This window comes from Ascaphus truei, chromosome 11, assembly GCF_040206685.1.
Source record: "Ascaphus truei isolate aAscTru1 chromosome 11, aAscTru1.hap1, whole genome shotgun sequence".
Classification (NCBI taxonomy): domain Eukaryota; kingdom Metazoa; phylum Chordata; class Amphibia; order Anura; family Ascaphidae; genus Ascaphus; species Ascaphus truei.
Genome location: NC_134493.1, coordinates 42,611,896 through 42,634,419, shown reverse-complemented (window position 1 = coordinate 42,634,419; position 22,524 = coordinate 42,611,896). Strand labels below are relative to the sequence as shown.

The 22,524-nt window shown below is 46.8% G+C and overlaps 1 protein-coding gene across 6 annotated transcripts in view; it reads right to left on the bottom strand.

The window, feature by feature from the left end:
• Window positions 1-22,524, bottom strand: part of MYO15A (myosin XVA) — a 159,920-nt gene that overhangs the window by 30,140 nt on the left and 107,256 nt on the right. For 5 of the 6 annotated variants that reach the window (XM_075565895.1, XM_075565890.1, XM_075565894.1 and 2 more), the window contains exons 26-47: window positions 19,595-19,725; window positions 18,932-19,027; window positions 17,731-17,966; window positions 16,807-16,985; window positions 15,650-15,722; window positions 14,834-15,025; window positions 14,150-14,262; window positions 13,216-13,310; window positions 11,306-11,426; window positions 10,804-10,865; window positions 10,379-10,558; window positions 9,579-9,639; window positions 8,861-9,008; window positions 8,589-8,721; window positions 8,190-8,298; window positions 7,380-7,501; window positions 4,306-4,365; window positions 3,619-3,694; window positions 2,697-2,812; window positions 2,482-2,600; window positions 1,423-1,564; window positions 100-211 (exon numbers count right to left, since the gene is read on the bottom strand). In XM_075565895.1, coding sequence (XP_075422010.1) covers window positions 100-211; window positions 1,423-1,564; window positions 2,482-2,600; window positions 2,697-2,812; window positions 3,619-3,694; window positions 4,306-4,365; window positions 7,380-7,501; window positions 8,190-8,298; window positions 8,589-8,721; window positions 8,861-9,008; window positions 9,579-9,639; window positions 10,379-10,558; window positions 10,804-10,865; window positions 11,306-11,426; window positions 13,216-13,310; window positions 14,150-14,262; window positions 14,834-15,025; window positions 15,650-15,722; window positions 16,807-16,985; window positions 17,731-17,966; window positions 18,932-19,027; window positions 19,595-19,725 — 2,676 coding nt within the window. The remainder of the gene's footprint in view (window positions 1-99; window positions 212-1,422; window positions 1,565-2,481; window positions 2,601-2,696; window positions 2,813-3,618; window positions 3,695-4,305; window positions 4,366-7,379; window positions 7,502-8,189; window positions 8,299-8,588; window positions 8,722-8,860; window positions 9,009-9,578; window positions 9,640-10,378; window positions 10,559-10,803; window positions 10,866-11,305; window positions 11,427-13,215; window positions 13,311-14,149; window positions 14,263-14,833; window positions 15,026-15,649; window positions 15,723-16,806; window positions 16,986-17,730; window positions 17,967-18,931; window positions 19,028-19,594; window positions 19,726-22,524) is intronic. The other variant, XM_075565891.1, reaches the window with a different exon arrangement.

Genomic DNA, 22,524 nt, shown 5'->3' with positions numbered 1-22,524 from the left:
GAGAAACACTGCTCTAACCTGTACTGGCCCATCACCAGATACATTGTAACCCTGCCCCTGCATTCCTCCTCATCGTCACACGACACATTCATCGCTGACCTTCTCCCAGCCCCTCCACAGGCTGCAAGCGGAGGACGTCCCCTTTATGGAAGCTCAGGGAACTCTTTTCTTCCGTCACATAATTCTGAATGGCAACAACGTAGTTTGAATCCTGGGACAAGAAACACAACCGGAGGTTATTTTCTGGCCATGAAGGTAGTCAGAGCCGCTGCCAAGTCAGGGCTCAGGGCAATGCTACGGTGTAATAGATGTCCCGGTGCAGTGTGCCGGCGTGTGGAGCCATCCGTGTGCATAGCACGTTACATCAGTAACATACATGACATAACAGGAATAAGCATGTCAGACATAGAAGTAACAATATGTAAAGGAGTCCCTGCCCCGAAGAGCTTACCATCTAATTGGTAGGTAGGAAGAACGTACAGAGACAGGAGAAGGGCGTTCTGGTAAGTGCGTCTGCAGGGGGCCAAGCTTTATGTATGAGGTGTAAAGTACCAGAAACAGAGCTACCTATATGCTTCGTTAAGGAGGTGTGTTTTGAGGTGGGTCTTAAAGGTGGATAGAGAGGGTGCAAGCCAGGTATTGAGGGGAAGGGCATTCCTGGGGTGTGGGGCAGTCAGTGAGAAAGGTTTAAGGCGGGAGAGGGCTTTAGGTACAATAGGGGTAGACAGAAGACATCTTTGAGCAGAAATGTATACTTTATATTCCTACCCTGTGCTTCGTACTAAAAAATACCAGGATTTTATGTCTGAAAATCTGCCAGCTGCAAAACTAGGACAAAACCCAGCAACAAATGGATCGACGTGTACTGATTGCAGGATTTGTGGCTTCCTCTCTGCCTCGTTCCACCCGATCTTTATACGCTCTGCTTTTTTTAACGGGTGACAATATATAGACCAGTCTGCGTGGCCTGAGAAAGACGGAATTGCTCCTCAATCGTCTTAAAAATATATTCTATTAGTCCAAATAAAAAGTTATCACCTACCACTGAAGAGCTCGATTACTTTGCACATTGTAACTGAACCAACGCGGCGGCCGCCGTCTGAAAGAGGATTTCCCTAAGTGCTGCATCCTGGCAACAACGTTGCTCATGCTTGTAATAAATTATTAGACTATAATAAGTAGCTTTTTGTTTGAGTGCATGGAGTACAGCATCTGATCATTTCTGCATTTTATAGGGCAAAATTCTGAGAGCACTTATGATGGTCAAAATGTTACCTATGTATTGTATAAACATACATAGTGCCAACGTTTCAGTCCATAAGGACCTTCATCAGCTCTACGTCTGAAGGAGAGGGTGTTAGAGCCAAACAGGACGGAGAGGATGCAGCGCTGGTCTGATCTCACACACAGCTCCCCTCTTACCTTCTTCAGCTCCACTAGGAAGCAGTCTATCATGCTCTTCACCTGCCTGGCCCGCGAGGAGAAGAGGATGAGCTTCTCATTGGTCAGGTTTAACTCCAGCATGTTCTTGGAGAGGATGGTGACGTACATAATGTCTGTGTGACTGCAGAGGGAGGATGGAAAGCATGAGGGTGTCCCATGAAACGCCTTACTTAATGGGTTACTATCAGATTATATTTATTTATAACAACATTTGTGTAGCGCCCTTATCCTGGGTGCAGTGCATTAGTTAGTAAAACAATGGTGGGGTTACATGTGGAACATTTCATGTGATGGGCATAGAGTCATTGTGAAGATGTCTTTGTGTTGGGCAGGGGAGGTAACATTATGGTTGGGTTATGGGTTAGGTGCATTGAGCTTGGTTGGTTGGTGGGCCGGGTGGGAACATTATGGTTGGGTTATGGGTTAGGTGTATTGAGAGCTTGCTTGGTTGGTGGGCGGGGGTGGGAACATTATGGTCGGGTTATGGGTTAGGTGCATTGAGAGCTTGCTTGGTTGGTGGGCCGGGTGGGAACATTATGGTTGGGTTATGGGTTAGGTGTATTGAGAGCTTGCTTGGTTGGTGGGCGGGGGTGGGAACATTATGGTCGGGTTATGGGTTAGGTGCATTGAGAGCTTGCTTGGTTGGTGGGGGTTGGGGTCAGGTCTCTGGATTTAGTCTTGTCGGTGGCATGGTGATGGGGACATATGTATGTCTGATAGGGTAAACATTGGAACATGTGTGTGTATGTATGTATGTATGTATGTATGTATATATATATATATACACACACATACATATATACATATATATATACACACTTGATGTGGTTGAAGGCTTAACATGTTTTTGACAAAAAGATTGAACTAAACCCATACTTATGAGAAATTAATGAAATAATTTGTCACATTGGAGGTGCATTGGGGCTTCTCTGTTTACTATTATATGTATGGCTGCATAATATATTTTATAATATAAAAAAAAACATAGTGTCCTAAAGGGTAAATGTAGACTTCTGTGACCTGCCCAGCACATCCTACCTGTAACTTCTCAGGACCCGGAGCTGCCCTGGGGATGAACCCCCACTCTTCAACAGCTTGAGAAGTTTAATTCCAGTGTGTGACACCCCAAGGATTTGAACACCAGTGCCCACACTGCCCTAAACAGGGGACACAGAAGAGACAGAAGTACAGTCACTGGTGAAGGTGTGTAGGTCATGTTACCAATTGTCCGTCTCTTTTGCCCCCCGTCTTACCGCAGCTGGGAAGAGCCGCGAGAAATACACCTCCAACTCCTCTCTGGCAGCTGTGACAATCGTCTTCTTCACAAGCTCATCAGCTATGGCATTGATGGAGTCCAGTCTGTATTCATCTACACGAGAGAACCGCGTGCTAATTAAACACGAGACTCAATGTTTGACTCTTCTTTATACTGCTCTGTGGACGGTATTCTGTTACTAGTTACGAGCCGGGATATCATGATTTAAGTATAAGGAAGTGAACTTCAGACTCGCCCTTCCTCTCAGTCCCGATGTTCTATTACTTCCATGCACACCGTTGCTCTCCCAAAGCTGCTGCAATAACTTTACAACCCTGAACAAATATGGAGCCAGTCCTGTTTCAAAGTGGGGACATGTGAGTACAGGGTATGCTGGGTTACAGTTCTTCAAAGATGGTGCAGACAGGTTCTGCGTAGAGATCCTTGCACTAGTAGTAGAAGCACATCATATCTCACTCCTTCCCTGTATCAACCTGATGAAGGGGCCCAGATCCCCAAAACGTTGTGCTATCCTCATATCTGGTCAATAGAACGCTTATCGTGTTGAAACTGTAATAGAATGGATGTTATTGTGCGATGGGTGACACTTAACTGGTTACCAGACCTGTTTAAGTCAGACAGAGCAAACCCATTGGTGACCCAAGGTTAGCCCAAAGTTCAACCCAACGCACCTTGAGAAACTACATGGAACATGACACTTTGGCCCAGATCCACAAACGAGTGCTAAGCTTTAGCACACCTTTACTGCCATGCAAAAGAATGAGGGCCGGGCCTGCTGAAGCTTAGCCCACTTTCCTGGATCTGGGCCTTAGAATCGCCTTCCACTCCTGCTACAGTATAACATCTTGGCTTGAGATGAACAGTTTTCTGCATCATGGTGTGTTACCAGCACCCCTCACCTAGCAGGGACCTCATGGTCAGTCTTTCCTCCTTGGTGATCCTGATGCAGCTCTCCGAGCGAGTGTCGTTGATGATCTTAGGAGATAAAGAGAGGGATATGGTTAGAAACGACACACAATGAGAATGAGAATATGGGACATGGATATGTACAGGTGAGAATATCTGGAGGTATCCCAACTCTAGGTGCTTTGCTGCGTTGCCTAAGCCCTTCGTTGCCAGAGAGGCCAGCAATGCATTGCAAAGCCGTATTGGTTAGAGAAGTGTAGATGTGAAGAAGAGACCTGTGAGGTTTGGGAAGCAGTGTACACGTGAAGAAGAGACCTGTGAGGTTTGGGATGCTCTGTACATGTGAAGAAGAGACCTGTGAGGTTTGGGAAGCTCTGTACACGTGAAGGCGAGACGTGAGGTTTGGGAAGCTCTGTAAACGTGAAGAAGAGACCTGTGAGGTTTTGAAGCTCTATATATGTGAAGAGGAGATCTATGAGGTTTGGAAAGCTCTGTACATGTGAAGAAGGGACCAGTGAGGCTTGGAAAGTTCTGTACATGTGAAGAAGAGATCTGTGAGGTTTGGAAAACTTGTAAAACTATAATTGTATCTATGAAGAACTTTCTCCTTGACAAATAAACAGCCTTCAGGGGACATTTGTAGATTACGCTGACGATGGAAGATACAAACTGAGCCTTACCTGTCTGAAGATGAGATCCAGGATCAGAGGGTTATTGAAGCTGTCTCTGGGGTAGAAAACCTGCAAAGGGAGGCGAAAGCTTTTCATTCATCCATTTCCAACTATATATCATGATTGTGACAACTAGCCAATCAGAATGCTCCATTCTGCCCAGCAGGTTCCGAATTTAGAACTTACAGAAATTAGTGTGAGGATGAGGGGGGTGTAAGGACGAGAGGGGGGAGTGTGAGGATGACAGGGGGTGGGAGTGTGAGGATGAGAGGAGGTGGGAGTGTGAGGATGAGAGGGGGGGAACTGTGAGGATGAGAGGGGAGGAAGTGTGAGGATGAGGGGGGTGTAAGGACGAGAGGGGGGAGTGTGAGGATGACAGGGGGGAGTGTGAGGATGAGAGGGGGTGGGAGTGTGAGGATGAGAGGGGGTGGGAGTGTGAGGATGAGAGGGGGTGGGAGTGTGAGGATGAGAGGGGGGTGTGTGAGAATGAGAGGGGGGAGTGTGAGAATGAGAGGGGGGAGTGTGAGGATGAGAAGGAGGGAGTGTGAGGAGGAGAGGGGGGAGTGTGAGGATGAGAAAGGGGGAGTGTGAGGATGAGAAGGGGGAGTGTGAGGATGAGAGGGGGGTGTGAGGATGAGAGGGGGTGTGTGAGGATGAGAGGGGGGTATGAGGATGAGAAGGAGGGAGTGTGAGGATGAGAGGGGGGAGTGTGAGGATGAGAAAGGGGGAGTGTGAGGATGAGAGGAGAGTGTGAGGATGAGAGGGGGAGTGTGAGGATGAGAGGGGGGAGTGTGTGAGGATGAGAGGGGGGAGTGTGAGGATGAGAGGGGGGAGTGTGAGGATGAGAGGGGGGAGTGTGAGGATGAGGGAAGGAGTGTGAGGATGAGAGGGGGGAGTGTGAGAATGAGGGGGAGTGTGAGGATGAGAGGGGGTGGGAGTGTGAGGATGAGAGGGGGGAGTGTGAGAATGAGAGGGGGGAGTGTGAGGATGAGAGGGGGTGGGAGTGTGAGGATGAGAGGGGGGAGTGTGAGAATGAGAGGGGGGAGTGTGAGAATGAGAGGGGGGAGTGTGAGGATGAGAAGGAGGGAGTGTGAGGATGAGAGGGGGGAGTGTGAGGATGAGAAAGGGGGAGTGTGAGGATGAGAAGGGGGAGTGTGAGGATGAGAAGGGGGGTGTGAGGATGAGAGGGGGTGTGTGAGGATGAGAGGGGGGTATGAGGATGAGAAGGAGGGAGTGTGAGGATGAGAGGGGGGAGTGTGAGGATGAGAAAGGGGGAGTGTGAGGATGAGAGGGGAGTGTGAGGATGAGAGGGGGGAGTGTGAGAATGAGAGGGGGGAGTGTGTGAGGATGAGAGGGGGGAGTGTGAGGATGAGAGGGGGGAGTGTGAGGATGAGAGGGGGGAGTGTGAGGATGAGAGGGGGGAGTGTGAGGATGAGAGGGGGGAGTGTGAGGATGAGAGGGGGGAGTGTGAGAATGAGAGAAGGAGTGTGAGGATGAGAGGGGGGAGTGTGAGAATGAGAGGGGGGAGTGTGAGGATGAGAGGGGGGAGTGTGAGGATGAGAGGGGGGAGTGTGAGGATGAGGGAAGGAGTGTGAGGATGAGAGGGGGGAGTGTGAGAATGAGGGGGAGTGTGAGGATGAGAGGGGGTGGGAGTGTGAGGATGAGAGGGGGGAGTGTGAGAATGAGAGGGGGGAGTGTGAGAATGAGAGGGGGGAGTGTGAGAATGAGAGGGGGGAGTGTGAGAATGAGAGGGGGGAGTGTGAGGATGAGAGGGGGTGGGAGTGTGAGGATGAGAGGGGGGAGTATGAGAATGAGAGGGGGGAGTGTGAGAATGAGAGGGGGGAGTGTGAGGATGAGAAGGAGGGAGTGTGAGGATGAGAGGGGGGAGTGTGAGGATGAGAAAGGGGGAGTGTGAGGATGAGAAGGGGGAGTGTGAGGATGAGAAGGGGGGTGTGAGGATGAGAGGGGGTGTGTGAGGATGAGAGGGGGGTATGAGGATGAGAAGGAGGGAGTGTGAGGATGAGAGGGGGGAGTGTGAGGATGAGAAAGGGGGAGTGTGAGGATGAGAGGGGAGTGTGAGGATGAGAGGGGGGAGTGTGAGAATGAGAGGGGGGAGTGTGTGAGGATGAGAGGGGGGAGTGTGAGGATGAGAGGGGGGAGTGTGAGGATGAGAGGGGGGAGTGTGAGGATGAGAGGGGGGAGTGTGAGGATGAGAGGGGGGAGTGTGAGGATGAGGGAAGGAGTGTGAGGATGAGAGGGGGGAGTGTGAGAATGAGAGGGGGGAGTGTGAGGATGAGAGGGGGGAGTGTGAGAATGAGAGGGGGGAGTGTGAGGATGAGAGGGGGGAGTGTGAGGATGAGAGGGGGAGTGTGAGAATGAGAGGGGGGAGTGTGAGAATGAGAGGGGGGAGTGTGAGGATGAGAGGGGGGAGTGTGAGAATGAGAGGGGGGAGTGTGAGGATGAGAGGGGGAGTGTGAGGATGAGAGGGGGGGTGTGAGGATGAGAGGAGGGGGGAGTGTGAGAATGAGAGGGGGGAGGGTGTGAGGATGAGGGGGGGAGGGTGTGAGGATGAGAGGGGGGAGTGTGAGGATGAGAGGGGGGAGTGTGAGGATGAGAGGGGGGAGTGTGAGGATGAGAGGGGGGAGTGTGAGAATGAGAGGGGGGAGTGTGAGGATGAGAGGGGGGAGTGTGAGGATGAGAGGGGGGAGAGTGAGAATGAGAGGGGGGAGTGTGAGGATGAGAGAGCAAGGTATGTGAGAAATGGGGGTTGCTCGCAAGGCGCTCAAATTGGGACCCCAGTATTTTGTGTTTAGGGGGGCCTTTCAAAATGTTTGCAGGGGTACCCCAAAAATATAGTTACACCCCTAAGTCACACCCTATTTGTTATTGTTTTTTGCTTCTTGTTTAAAAACAAACAACAAAAAGTACCTTAATACACCGACCATCACTTTACACGACTGTATTGTATTGGTGTCAGCAGTGTGATATATAAACCTCCCAAGTGTGCTCTTATCCCCGCCTCCTGCTCCCCGCCTCCTGCTCCCCGCCTCCTGCTCCCCGCCTCCTGCTCCCCGCCTCCTCACCTCCTTCCTGAGATATATCCTCCAGGGCACAGCGCTGTACGTGTAGTGCTCCTCACTGTACTGGCGATGCAGCTGCGTCTGTATATGTTCCTGCTCCTGGGACAGCTCCCGGCACACCGTCACTGGAGAAGCGAGAGACCCAGCGGGTGTTATAGGGAGGGGGGGCACCCTTTCATCAGTGTCAGATCTTCGGCACGTGCCGAGTTTGCAGGGTGACACAGATGAAAGAGAAATAGGATTTCTTGAGAACGGTATGACCCTACAGTAGGTAGAAGCGAGCTCTGCCTCTGACCCATCAAACATGTCCTTTCCCACTGCAGGGTAACAGTGACGGAGAAACAGAATGATCCTTGGCCCATGTTCCCTACACATGGCGACACAGAGGCAGAAAGGGCTTATGTTACATCTAGTGTGTGCTTACAATGTATCAGAAGAAGTAGGCTTCATAGATTCACTGGCTTCCTCTGGATCACTATAATTATAAATATAGGATGAGTACCTCGCCCCCAATCAGAATGTAGATCAACTATGTAACTGTATACAATATGGAGAGATGCTGAAGGCAGGGTGTCCACACCTGAAGTTTTAGGTCTTGTTCCCTATAGAGCTCAGAGCAAGTTCTCCTGTAAGAGAATGCGAGATATAAAACCAGGACTGGTGGAGGTCATCCCTGGAGATCTGGAGCAAGGGGTCATCCTCTCTGTAAGCACTACTACACCCCGAGGTAGCATTAATTTCACTATATCATGCAGAAATATGGTGGTTGAAGAATTCCCTCTTTTCCGAGCTTGTATGGGCACCTAACCCTACCTGTGGATGGTGCGGTGGGTCGGACAAAGCTAACGGGTGTAGGTGAGGGAGGTATCTTTGTCTTGATGCTGGGGACAGGTTTCACCAAAGCGACGGTGTCTCTAGGAACCTAAAAAACAATGAAGAACCAGAAAGGGTTTGCCAAGGGCCGGACATGAGGAAATTAACCAGAACCAGCCTGGGCACATAGTGTACTCAACTATTACCCTACCAACTCAACCAGTGATATCCACTGGCAATTGCCAACGATTTATTGGTGTTGGAGGCACAGGGAGATAAGGTGATTTGTTGAAGGTCACAAGTAGGTGGTTCCAGTATTCCTTACTAAAAAGACCTTTAAGTCCATCCTTCTCCTGCCTCTACCTCCTTGCCTAGTACAGGGCAGTCTGGCATTGTTACCTTGGGGATGTAGGACATATTGGATATTGGGTTGATGCCAGTAACTGGTCGAGTGGACATCTGTCCCTTCAGGATCCTCATGGCCTCTTCATGGGGATCAATCTTCCTACCGAAGACTTTTCCTGGGTCCTTCCTGTGAGCACAAAGCAAAACTCAAACTCGCAACCCAGGGTAGAATTCACGGTGTATTTCTGACATTCTTTAGAAATAAAGACTTCATTGTTAATGTAAAAGGGCAGCCCTGGCAGAGGTTCCTGGCATCCCAAGCTCACCTCACAGCAGGTACCGGTGACCTGGATCCAGCCGGCTGCTTGTACTGATTGATGATGTCCTTAATTTTGTGGGTTGGCTCCGGGAAATGTTCGGAATTCACCTTGGTGTGATGGACGACATTTTCCATCCGGGAGTGGTTAGAAGGACCTACAGCAAAAGGAGCGGGGAGTTACAGACAGCAATACCCTTTTCTGTGGTCAAGTCATTGGACATTTGACCCCCTTCAGAAATAACTAGGACCAACTCCATGATCTTGACGCGTACCTCGCAAGGTTGTAATTGTTCTCTTTATCCCTATGACATGGCTAAGCTCCCTCAGACAAAATAAAATGACAGCAAAGCAGAATATACTTAAGTTTTCACAACATTGATGTGTTTTATCATGTAAGTTCTATTAAATATCTGGTTAATGGAAGACATTAATTCCAGACTCTCAGCCGCTTGGTACACACAGTAATGGCAGAAACATGGGGGGGTTATTCATTGGGTCAATAGGACTTCATTGGGTCAATAGGACTTAATTGGAAGTTGATGGGAGTTTCCATGCAATAGTGCCCTAATCTGCATATTGCAACACATTCTCAATATACAGTGATGTCAAAATAACACATAAGATCATGTTGGCAATAAGAATGTAAAGGTGTTTGTTATATAGAGAGATTTATTGTAGAATGAATTAGTGCTGCTTTAAAGACAGGACGGAAGAGGAAACCTCACCAGGTTGATGATGGACGGGAGATGTCTGGCTCCTGTGGGGAGACCCATTCCCTGTACTCCTCTGTAAGTGAAGCAGGAAACTTAATGTGACGTACACCTGCATCCGTGTATCTCTACATGTACCATGGTACGTTCATGGATATCATGGTTATTGATCCCTGCTGTAAATCTCCAACATTGGTTCCCCACTGCATCCCATCAAGTCCTTCAGGGTTACTATTAGGTAAGTATTGGGACTTTTGTTTTGGTTATCTAGTTTGGTCATCTTAGGGTATATCCCAAGTGAACGGATCCACACACACCCCCACTTCTAAGTTATACTGCCGACGTATAAATAGTGGGAATCACTACACATGAATGTGTGCCGACCATTTCACGGATGTCTATGTGTTTTGTCTAATAGTCATTTCTTTTTTTTGCACTTTTTCTAATATAGATTTGATATTAAAAACGAAGTTTTAACCACCCAACCACTTCATTACACTGGGTTAAAGTGTTTACCAAAAGGAGCTCTTCTCTTGCATCTGCAAATATTGGTTCTCTATGCATTATATGCTCCTTAGATCATCTCCCCCACCACATTAGACTGTAGCAAGAGCCCTTTACCTTCCCCATTCCTCCCTCTTCCCTGCCTATATGCCCATATCATCTCCGTCGTAAATCTAAGTGTAGCCTGCCAAATTGCATCTCTGTTATGCATCTATCTCCATTGTAAATCTTTCCCAGACAATCACTCATCTCTCATCAGTGGGATGGATAATCGTGACCTTCAGGCTGCAAAGAGAGTGCTTTAATTTTACCTGGAAGGGCATCCCAGTCCTGGGCATTGGAGCTACCCCTGGGGTTACTCGGTTAGAGCTGGAGTGGCTGGGTGGGGACTTGATGCTGGGTCTGGGGCTTTTGGTCAGTGAGGATTCAATGGAAGGATTCCTGACCATTTGCTGCCGGAGAGCCATGGCCTGCATGGTCATTTGCTGGGCCTGTACATATGGATATATAGACGATGTTTATGGGACCTTAACATCGGCAAGAGGATTACATGAAACTGAGATGCAGAAACTGTACAGTACAATCAGAAATGGAAGCTGGGCAATGATCTGTAAATGACAGTCTTTCCTTTTTTTCTAGTTCTTATATCATTTCCATACTCTCTTAATATTGCCCCCAAATGCCCACACTGTGGCTGCACAGTTTTGATTTCATGCGTCTGTAATATCTCACTTACCAGTAGCATGGCTTGCTGGTTGATGTATGATTGCTGATGAGCATACATAGCTTGCTCCAAACCTTAAGGACAAAAAAGAAGGACAGGAATCTTTTTCATTACAAATGACAGAGCTGGTCGGTAAGAGTACGGCAGTCGGAATGTCACTGCTCTTATCTGTAGCCTATCCCTTCGCAATGTCTGTGATCTTCTCCCAACTGGTTTTACATTGGTCTCTACCGATAATGGATTCTGCCAAGCTGGACACAGGAGTAAACCATATCCCAAGAAAATGCTACAAACTATTCTTAATTTGGGAAAAGTAGCCTACAAATGTTATATTTCCTTAATTGTTTGGTTTAGATCCAAGTTAGCCATATAGTATGATTTATTTTTAGCTATTAAGCTACTTGATTATTTTGGCACAGCCTCCGATGGGTGCCCTGAATTTTTTGCTGACTCTTGTGGCATTAATGGGATTAAAGCCACAAACGCAGACACCTGGTCTCCTCCCTGTGTTCACCTGTTTGGTGTGGCCCCTCAGCTGGCGCGTTAGAGTCTCCTGGCACCTCAATGCCATCTCTCCCTCTGACACCTCCACCTCCCTTCATCTTCTGGGACACGGCAGTCAGCTTCTCCAGATCCTACAGACAGAGGATGAGAACCAGGCAGGATATGTGTGGGCTTTGCGTGCATCTGCTGAAAGTGGATCTCTGACACAGACAGTGTCTGCTGGGCACAGAGAGGGGCTCAGGTAACAGGCATGCAAGAAACACAGTGTATCAAGTGGACTCTATGTACTCCCTTCACTGTGCGAATCATTGAATGATGTAGTTAATGTAATAGATTTAGCAGTGTGATATATTTAATGCATATTTCTTTGGCAAACAAAGTTTAAATAATGCCAAAAACAGAAAAAAGGCACAAAGAAAGGCATACAATTGCATACCTCCCTATGTCTTCCTATTGCCCACTATAACTTCTCCCTCTACCTCCTCCTATTACCCCATATAACCCCTCCCTATAAACCCCTCCCACTACCTCCTACTATTGCCCCATATAACCGCTCACTATAACTCCTATTACCCCATATAACCTCTCACTATATCTCCTCGTATTGCCCCATATAACACCTACATCTACCTCCTCCTATTGCTCCCTATAACTCCTCCTATTGCCTCATATAACCGCTCCCTATAACTCCTCGTATTCTTTCATAAAACCGCTGCCCATAACTCCTCCTATTGCCCCATGTAACCACTCCCTATAACTCCTTCTATTGCCACATATAACTGCTCCCCATAACTCCTCCTATTGCCCCATATAACCGCTCCACATAACTCCTCCTATTGCCCCATGTAACTGTTCCCCATAACTCCTATTGCCCCATATAGCTGCTCCCCTTAACACTTCCTATTGCGCCATATAACTGCTCCCCATAACTCTTCCTATTGCCCCATATAGCTGCCCACCATAACTCTTCCTATTGGGCCATATAGCTGCCCCCCATAACTCTTCCTATTGCCCCATATAGCTGCCCCCCATAACTCTTCCTATTGCCCCATATAGCGGCCCCCTCATAACTCTTCCTATTGCCCCATATAACTGCTCCCCATAACTCTTCCTATTGCCCCATATAACTGTCCCCCATAACTCTTCGTATTGCCCCATATAACTGCCCCCCATAACTCTTCGTATTGCCCCATATAACCACTTGCTATACTACTAGCTCAAGCCAGAGATTCTAAATGAACCTAAATCTACGTTTGATACATCATCATTTGGGGGAGCCTTTCAATGTCTCTTTACGGACAAAGGTCCCAGTTTCGGAGTTTGAGATGAAGATTCGTTTTATACATAGACTGTTAAAAAAAAAAAAAGTTATTTCAATTTCCCAATCCCACAAGATAAACTGGGACAATATCCTGTCCCCTCCGTACCAAGAGACTTCTCTCCTTCACCCAGAGCAGTAGTAGCATTTGGAAGCACTTTAACCAATTTCTTTTGGAAACAGGGGGTCTCCGGAGCGGAAATAAACGAGGTTCAACACCAGGGACCCCCTGCTTCCTAGACATGTAGACAAAAATGGGGTGCAAAAAAAAGCCCAACAGAGTACGAGGATCTGCACCTTGAAAGAGCGTGTTGGTTATGAACTGGATGCCTCTCTGTAGGGGACAGTGTGTGTAAGAGGATATTGTACTGTACATCCCAGCTGCCGGGCACTAAGCGATCAGAAATCGCACAATGCACCTCAGAGATCAGGTGTCTCGCAAAGTTAAAGGACAAAACAGCACAAGCCGTGTTCAAGGGGTTACCAGAGTGGGCCACGAAATAACACAGGCGAGCGTGTTCCTCTTGCTTCGCTCACAGTTCATGCACAACGGTACTTAACTTTTTTTTTCAAATACAAATAAAGTAGAACGTTTATCTCACCCCATTCCCGTAAGACAAAACAGGGTCGAACAGACTGTCCAGGTAATGGTCCATCCCTTTCTGAGACGGGGGTTCACTGAACGTATCTGAATCTGCTAGCAGAGGAACGAGAGAGGGGGTGTCAGCCACAGGCTCAGGTGTGCGGAAAGAAATGCTCACCCCATTTCTGCAGATCAAATTGGGGGGGGGGGTCATTCATCAACTAGTTTGCACCATATTAAAATTCCCTATGTACCGCGCGCTATACTGTAATTGTGACGCGCTTTGAGTCCCATTGGGAGAAACGCGCTATATGAAATAAATTTATTATTATTATCATTATTAGTTTCCAATAATATTCTCTCCTTAGTTTGCGGATAATCTTTGGTACAGATGTATATACACTTTGTCCTGAGTTTCACCGTTTTATTTGCACGGTACTTTCACTAGTGACTGTAGAACACAGATTTTGGGAGGGCCCCTTTGTCTGCACCACAGAGTATCGTACAGAGACTCTTTAATATAAATTACTACAGACCTGTTTGGCCTACCCCCAGTGTTTGTATTTTTCTCTATATACCATTGAGTTCAGGGAATCTAGTTGTGTGTTCTGTGTATAATTTGTGAGAGATCAGGGCCTCTCCGTTGTTCTCGTTGCACCTCTCATCTATTGATATACTTATTAGTCCTTGGACTTCTGCTTACACTTGCTCCACAATAAGCGCTGTTCAGATAAGTAAAACACCAGTCAGCACTCCAGAGGTCTTGATATAACTGTGATAGTTCATTGTTTCGGCCTTTCCTTGGACCTTTGTCTTGATAAAGGTGCAAGGAAGGAAGGGACAAAGCGTTGACCCTACATTAAACTCTCACGTTTATATCAAGGCCTCTGGTGCGCTGGCTCTTGTGTTCCTTATCTGACTTTAGATAAAGGCCTCTCACTCCCCATACTTACCATGGCTGTAATAGCCCTCAGAGTCAGGCCCGTTAGGGCGTGGTAACGAGGGAGCCTTCGTTAGTGGCGCAGGTGGGACCTCCTCCTCCGTGTCAGATCCTTTTCCAAATACTCTTAAGAGCAAAAGAAAGACAAGTACTTAAAGTCCCAGCCCCCTCAGCAACAAGCACTTAGCCATGTGACACCTTTTCTCCCATCTTTAGTGCTTGCTTCATTGTTTTTTTTTTTTTTTTTTTTTACATTTTAGCTTGGTAAATTTAAGCTGTTTAATAGTGAAAAGCACAAGAATAAATATCACAGGATATCTACAACTGTCCTAACTGGTTAGGGCCCAGTTTCTAACTGGGGAGTTCAGAAATCGCAGTGATGGGGCCCAGTTATATTGGTCCATCAATATTTCTCCAAAACAGAAAACTGCTGGTGGATTTCACAGTGACATGTGTGATAACGGATAACCTGGTCACTTTGTTAAATAACAACACTTGAAAAGCTATTTGATGATATTGACATTCACACTATAAAATGCACATTTATCTTATTATTTATACAAGCATAGTGAGAACTCATCACACTTTGGGAAATGTTCTCAGGCTTCCCCCCAAATCATTGCTTGCCCCATTGAGGTGGGGTTGAGTCCCATTAGCTGGGGGTGGTAGCCCAGGCTGAGTGCAGTGAGATACCTACACATTCGGGTCGGCGTGATTCCCACGCGTCCCCTCTGAGGCGGTGATGAAATTAAACATCTGTTTGGGGAATTCCCTGGGCAGCTCCACTTCAGAGATCAGATCCAGGACATAATCATGTCCGGCCAGCTCTGCCCAGTGACCCCCGTCCTTCATAGACACGGTCCAACCCCTCCAGCCCTCACTCAAACCCCTGAGGAGAAAGGGGGGTCAGAGAGAAAGGAGTGGGATGTAGAGAGAGTTACTGAGATATTACAAAGTATGGGTGAACCTATCAGCATGCCCCATTCTGCTTTGCTCAGGCCCTATAGGTGCATCATTCTTGACGCCCAGTCAAGAAATATTCTGATTGGCTGACAGTTAAGCTGTCGCTCCCTCATTTGTGAACAGCTCTTTAGAATGTTCCATTTGTCCACAATACACAGCTGGTTTAGCTGACATTAATAATACAATAATAATATCTGTTTATGTCATGGGACCCTACATCTAAGTTGGGGCTACTGCTGCCTGCCTCTTATAATTACAGGTACAACACACTCATAATTATTCATGTAGGTCACAAAGATTCATTTTACCTTTCTTATTTTAAGGAACCCCTCAGCACACAAGAAGTTGGTGCAGCCAATCCTATCCTGTAAACGTGCATTTTAGGTACAATTACGTGTTGTCTACTTTTGATTGGTCACAAGTGCCCAGCGTGGCTATTAGTGATATCCTCTCCCAGTAACTTTTAGCCCACGTGTTAATTGATACATTGTGTCTAAAACGGCGATTCTTGCCACCTATTGGGAAGCACGAGAGTCCCAGAGTGTCCCACCTGTGTCTGAGGACGTCCCCTGCAATCTCCTCCCCATCAGTCCATGAGTGGATGGGACAGGAGGTCTTCATACCTGGCGAGACAAAGAAACCCGAAGGTGGGTCAAAGAATGAGACCTGAAACCGAAAGAAGAGGAGGGCACCACGGACATATCTTACAGTGAACGTTATTAACCATATACAGAACTTACCGTCTGCGTGGCAGCGGATCCGTGACCGCGCCAGATGACGCACGGCTGGATTAACGCCGTGGGAGGTCCCATTGAAAAGAATGCACCCCCGCGAAGCACCTCCCCCAGCGCCTCGATCACGTGCACGGTAAGGCTGCCTACATCTGTAGTTCCCACGTTTCGGCTGGACGCAGCAGCTTTTGTGAAGGCAGCTGTCCAGCCAAAACGTGGAATCTTTCTGGCTAATGCATTTCATGGAAAGATAAGTCCGCAGCAACACCCCCGTAGTCTCCCGTTTTCATGTCTTGTGAGTATATAGGTCTCACAGGGAAACCCTTTGGAGAAGTGAGCACCAACCATTGCAACCTGAAACTGCCTCTGTGTGTAGTGCCTGTGGGAAAGCTTTCCAAGCAATATCCTACGTGTGTTCTTTTTTAAAAATAAATCAGGTCTGTACTATGGGAAAATACTTGTAGCATTTTTTAAAAACAACTCTGAATGACATTTTTAATGTTTTATAATGTAACAAGTATTTTTTATTTCCATAGAAACCATTTACAAAGTCACATCCCCTTCCTCTGCTGAAACAGGCTCTGACACACCCCTTTTTGAGCCTTGCCCTCTCTCTAGCAGTGCACCAATTGTATCTAGTGACTGCCTGGTCACATGATCTTCCCCACAGAACTTCGCATCTTTGGTCCACTTCTGCTGCACTGACAGCCATTTAGTGAACCCCCAAGCCGAATCTTCGACGCTCGATCGGCAACTTAGCTAATTATCATTTTGTTGAATGTATTGATGCACATATTAAAGATAAAAAAATCATAAATTGTAAAAAAAAAACAAAAAAACGCAGCTTGGACTGCTGCTTTAATACAATGAGTTGTGCATTTATTGTACATGAATTACAATGGAGATTTTGCTCAACTCTAAATGGATTTTATATAACAAGCTGCCTACAATAACACACATAATTACAATAACGTACCATCAAAGCAGTAGATGTCCAGGCCCATATTGGCTCTCTCCCTGCAGGACGTCCACTCCAGTAAGCACGGTGGGAAGGTTCTCGCTGTTTCGGACCCTTGCTGTGCCTTCTGCATTCCCTGAATCAGTTTGTGCTGGCATACTGGTTTATACCCATCGTAGGCATAATCCGAGACATACCTGCCACAGGAAGACCATGCAATATTACCATGGAAATGATACCAGGGGTATAAGGGTCCTGCCCTCGGTGTGTCTCCTGGTGTCTTTCTCGGGGTAAATTCATGTTATTTCTCTTTCTGTCCTTTCCTGTGCTATCCTGTTACCATCCTAGTACACTGTATCCAAGTGTTACAGTCTTACAAGCCTTGGTATACTATTTTAATCTGCTTTACAACTCCTACTGCTGTAACACTGGTTTACATTATCTACGTTTCTTTGCTTTCATTTATTCTACTTTAATAGTTGCTGTTCTATTGAAATTGCACTGTATTTTACCCTAGTAGCCAACCTTCTTCTATTCAGATGTACTCCCCATAAACTACTCACTATAAGGAGATGAATACGTTTAAAAAAAAAGGGAGAAGCCAGTGTGAAACCAGTTAATAACATTCATGTACTCACTATTCTTGGCTGACAACGTCGTATTATAACTCCTCAATCTGGAACATGTACAGTATATTACACATGGGGGGTGGGGGGGGGAGGGGGGGGGAGGGGATCCTAGAGGTGAAATCACTGGTTTGGGGGATTTATGGATTTATGAGGTCTCTGAGACTGTGGGGAATTTACTTTTTTTTCAGTCACCAGAATATTAAATGTTAAGGTAATAGAAGCAGGATCTCATGTGCATAGAACTGCAACCCTATGTAAGAGCAATATATATAATGCACACAAAGCCCTGAGAAGGACCCTGTTCCAGACTCACTTGAGCAGATACTTGTCCAGATTCGGGGATGGGGAGAAGGTGCTGAGACAGGAGGCCAGGAGGTACCAGCCACGCTCCTCGTTGTTGGGGTTGGTGTTCCTCCACACCTGATTGGCTATCTGAGCGAGGATCTCGTCCCTCAGCCCCACGTTGGACAGGCCCTTCTGGATGATGTAATTCCCAAACAAAGTCTCCTGGGCTCCGTTGAGATAAGGGTCCCCCATGAATCTCAATATCTAGAGTGCAACAAGGGACGGGAATGTACACCAAGGGCAGAGTGATCTCTAACCTGATCTCGGAGTGCAAACCAGTAAGGGAATAAAGGTCCATGAAGCCCGTCTCTCCCACCGGATTCTGCTTATTGTATTCTATGTCTCTAAAGACAGAATCAAAAACATTTCAGGGCATCGATGCTTAAAGCTGCCGACCAAGCAATGTCCTACGTGGTTTTTTTTTTTTTTAATAGATCAGTTCTGTACTATGAGAAAATACCTGTAGCATTTTTTTTGGAATGAAAAAGCAATGTTTAAAGACATTTTTTATGCATTACAATGTAACAAGCATTTTTGTTTCTATAGCAACCATTTACAAAGCCACATCCCCATCCTCTTCTGAAACAGGCTCTGGCACACCCCTTTTTCGCCCTCTCTCTAGCAGTGCACCAATTTGTATCTAGTGACTGCCTGGTCACGTGATCTTCCCCACAGAACTTTGCATCTTGGGTCCTCTTCCGCAGCACTAACAGTGATTTAGTGAACCCTCGAGCCGAATCTTTGCCGATCGATCACCGGAGAACGGATCAATCGGCAACTTATCTAATCACGTGTCAGAGTGCAGATTGTATTAATGCGCATATTGAATGGAAAAAAATAAAAACATTTTTTTTTTTATACGGCAGCTTGAACTGCAGCTTTAACAGAGTACTTTAATATTAGATGACACACTATGTGGATTAGTAGAATGTATTTTCAAGCGACCTTTCCAGAGGTGTTCTCTCTTCCTTAGGTTGTCCTGTACATGTAGTTTGTTTTCAAAATATATTCTTTAGCCAAATAAAATAAGTATCACTTACTAATTAAATGGGGTATTTTTTCACACCTTTCCAAATGGGCTTAAAAATCTGAATCACACTCGAATTAAACATTGTTTGTGACGCGTAAAATAAAGTCAATAAAACTTGGAGCTTCCTAATCCAACATACCAGTTTAAACGCAGCTACGGCGTCCGCTTTCAACTCATTCTCGACAGGGAGCAGAGAAGATCCGAGCTGCACTGTGAGCATTCCAAGCAAAGGCTCCTGCAGAGGGGGGAGAGATTCAGGGCGGATCTCCCAGCTGCACCCTGTCCTAGATCTGATCCAGTCTGTGTCCTTACTCTGCACTGCTCATTCCATGCAAACTACGGCTGGGTTATTAATCAGTAGGGGCTGGTCTATGAAACGTAGAGTGTAAACTCTGGGGGGGGGGGGGGGGAAAGTGATTATTTGACATAGGCACTAAGTATGCAGCTACAATGTCCGCACTGTATGCAGATACATTCGAAGTGTTGGAGAATACCCTATAGCAGTTTGAAGGGATGTCTTTATACGTCTGTTTCCTGCATGTGGAACAAGAGCCCTTTAATAGATGATGATGATGATGATGATGTTGAATGGACCAACATGTAAATTCCCCTCGGATTATACGTGAGCCTCCAGGTTTCATACATTCTTGTGCATCTATAATAAGCCATCTTGTTGGGCCTTCAACCCGGGCTTAACCTGGGACAGTCACAAAGTGTCTCAATTCCTTCCATGGCAGGTCCCAAGCACTAGCTGCTTCTAGTACATTATTGGGACCAGTAAGTTGGGCTGCTGGCTTCTTACCTTGAAGAAAATGCGCGCGTATTTAAACATTGGGTAGTTGTTGATGTCGAGGGGCAAAGTAAGCTGGGAATCGGCCTGCAGCCTGGGAGGGTGGACAGCAACAACAGACTCCAGCAGCAGGTTCTTCTGAGCTGAAGGAGGGAAGGTCAGAGGAAGGTCACCGGGAGGCCAAAGCAGCAAATATCCTCAACCATAACCAGGGGTCCCCCCAGGGCTGGACTGGGGTATTTCTAGCTATGATGAACCGCTTCGTTTCTGAGAAATGTATATTTTTATGTCAATATTTCTGGTGCCTTTTTGGAAATATGTCGGCCACCCAAGGAATCCAATAGGAAGCCACAATGTAGATCAGGACAGAGCAACTTCCTATTGGACGACCTTGGAAGCCATCTTAAATTTTACAGGGACATAAAAAGTTAAATATCTCGGGCTAAATATCAGGGGCTCCTCAGTGTTAGGAACGCAACATGCACTGATTAATGTTGCCAGATGGCAACAAATACTGGACACGCACACACACACACCCCTCTCACCTCTCCCTGCTCCATGCTGTTTCTTCCTCTCCGTGCCCCCCCCCCATGCTCCTAAAAACACTTCCTGATTGGCTGCATTAGGGCTGTTCTATACAGCGTGCGTTCCTATGCGAACGCGCGTGCACGTTGTAGAGGGAGAAAGGGGGTGGCCCGGGATTAAAGGGGTTACACCCCATTTGGCCATTCCCTGACCTCACCCGGGAGTCAAAGGGTTAACTGGGCTAAGACCCAGAACAGTGATTTAACCCCTGTAATGACATTTACATGTGTATTCCCCATCTCCCCTGTTCCATTGTAATGTCTGGTTTACTCAGCGTCTGCATCACACACATTCTAGAATCCATCCGGGAGCACAAGGGTTAATAGTCCTTTAATGATTATAGCTCTTTGTGAAGTTTTCCCGCCTTTTCAGGCACCATTTTGCAGGTCCCCATTGGCCGCCATTAGGGCTCCATGCATTCTAATGGAGAATCTTGTTGTTTTAGTCCTGTTTCCTGTAAAGACCAGCAGGTGGCGTCCGAGAGGGAGAGCGGCGGTTTCCCATTGAAAGTCAATGGGCCCATCGACTCCAATGGAGATTCCTCGAGGTAACTTTCGAAGAACAAGTTGGCTGCCGTACAGACCGCAAACCGCAAAGCGGATACATTTTCAATAGGAGAGCTTTGATCACTTACAAGTCAAGGTCAACGTCAAGTGGCGTGGGAATAAACAGTTCTAGGGCCCCTAGGAATAAAAATCTTTTTGCCCCTAGTTCCTAGGCTTCCCCCCACTCGACCACAACCGGGTCCCCCAATCCTGGACCCCCGATAAGGGTCGAACCGAGAAGAATGGGTCGCGCCATAGGCTTTGCCGGCGGCGGCAGAAACGGCTCAGGAAAATGACTAAGTGTGAAATGCTGTATTTTGGTACTCCATATCTCCGGTTCCGGAGGGCCCAGCGGATCAAGGTTTGGGGTATCTGCAGTCACTGCTCCGGCATCACTGCAGAACCATCCTTGACCCTCCTATACCAACCCGACGGAGTATGGACCCCCTTGAAAGTTCGGGACTTTTCCCATAGACTTCAATGGCGGAGAAACCCCTTTGACCTCAATGGCGGCAATTTAGCATTGAAAGTCTATGGCGGAGAAGCCCGTTGTTTTCAATGGGGATTTAGTGAAAAGCTGAGATTTCTTTGTTAGCGGAGATTTTTGTATTAAAATGAAAAATGATTTAATGTGCATTTGTGTATCTCCGGTTCCATAGGTCGTAGCAAGTCGCTTTTTGGACCATATGGTGTCCCAGTTCCGGCCATGAGAACTGGGAAGCTTGGTTCTGCTAGACTCAACAGAACCGGATATTTTAATACGTTTATGTTTTATGTTTAATACTGTGTCCCAAGGTATGGACAAAGACTCAGAGGAATTCCTTTGCATACCAGGATAGCAGATGGCCCCCCAATGTCTAGGATTTAAGTATTGTTCAAAGGGACTTATCACCCTCCCTGATGATTTAAGGGCGGAGGAGGCTCAAACCAGAGCAGTCTCCAAGTGTCCCATTTATCACCTTCCAACAAAGGTTATCCTGCTAGAGATCCAGATGGGTAGACTGGCTGGCATTCCATTTGTATGTGGGGGGCTACAGAAATGAGACCCCATAGTTCTACTGTGCCTGTGCCAGCTAGCAGGGGGGCATGTCCTACAATGTGTTCCCCAATCAAAGATTGGCTGGAGGTAATTGAAAATCAATCACAGGTACTTAAGGTTAAGGATAGAGGGACAAAAGGTTTATAAACTGCTGTCCACCCATATATCCTTGGTCTTCGTTTGCTGATATGGTTACCTGATATCACCTGAATGATTACCTGATTGCTGAAGAGAAATGCTACATCAAACTTCTCATTCCCCAACCCCTAAGTAAGTGTACTTCTTGTCTGTTACTGTATTATTCGTGTGTTCACCTATCCTAAGGAATAAAATCACTTTATTATATCTTAAGCCTCGTTCAGTTCAAACCCAGTTATATTTGTGTAATATTAATAGACCTGTGTAGGCTATCGTCACACACGTGCCGCATGCTTTTCATGTATATAGAGCCGGGAGCTGCAGGTTAGTGTATATGTGTGTATATGTGTGTGTGTATGTGTGAGTATATGTGTGTGCATGGGTTGTGTGAGTGAAAGTAAGTCCTAGATAGATTTTTTTAAAGGAAAAAAAAGTTTAATAAATATTTTTTTGTTTTTGTTTTACAATCCTTGACCCACACACACACACATCCATCCATCCAAACACGCATCCACGCATACATACATACACACATATACATACATTTGAGTGAAGGTAGCGGCGCGAAAAGATGAATTTCTTCATCTTCGCCGCTGTCTGTCGGCTTTCCTCTCCCTGCCGTGCGTGCGCGCGCC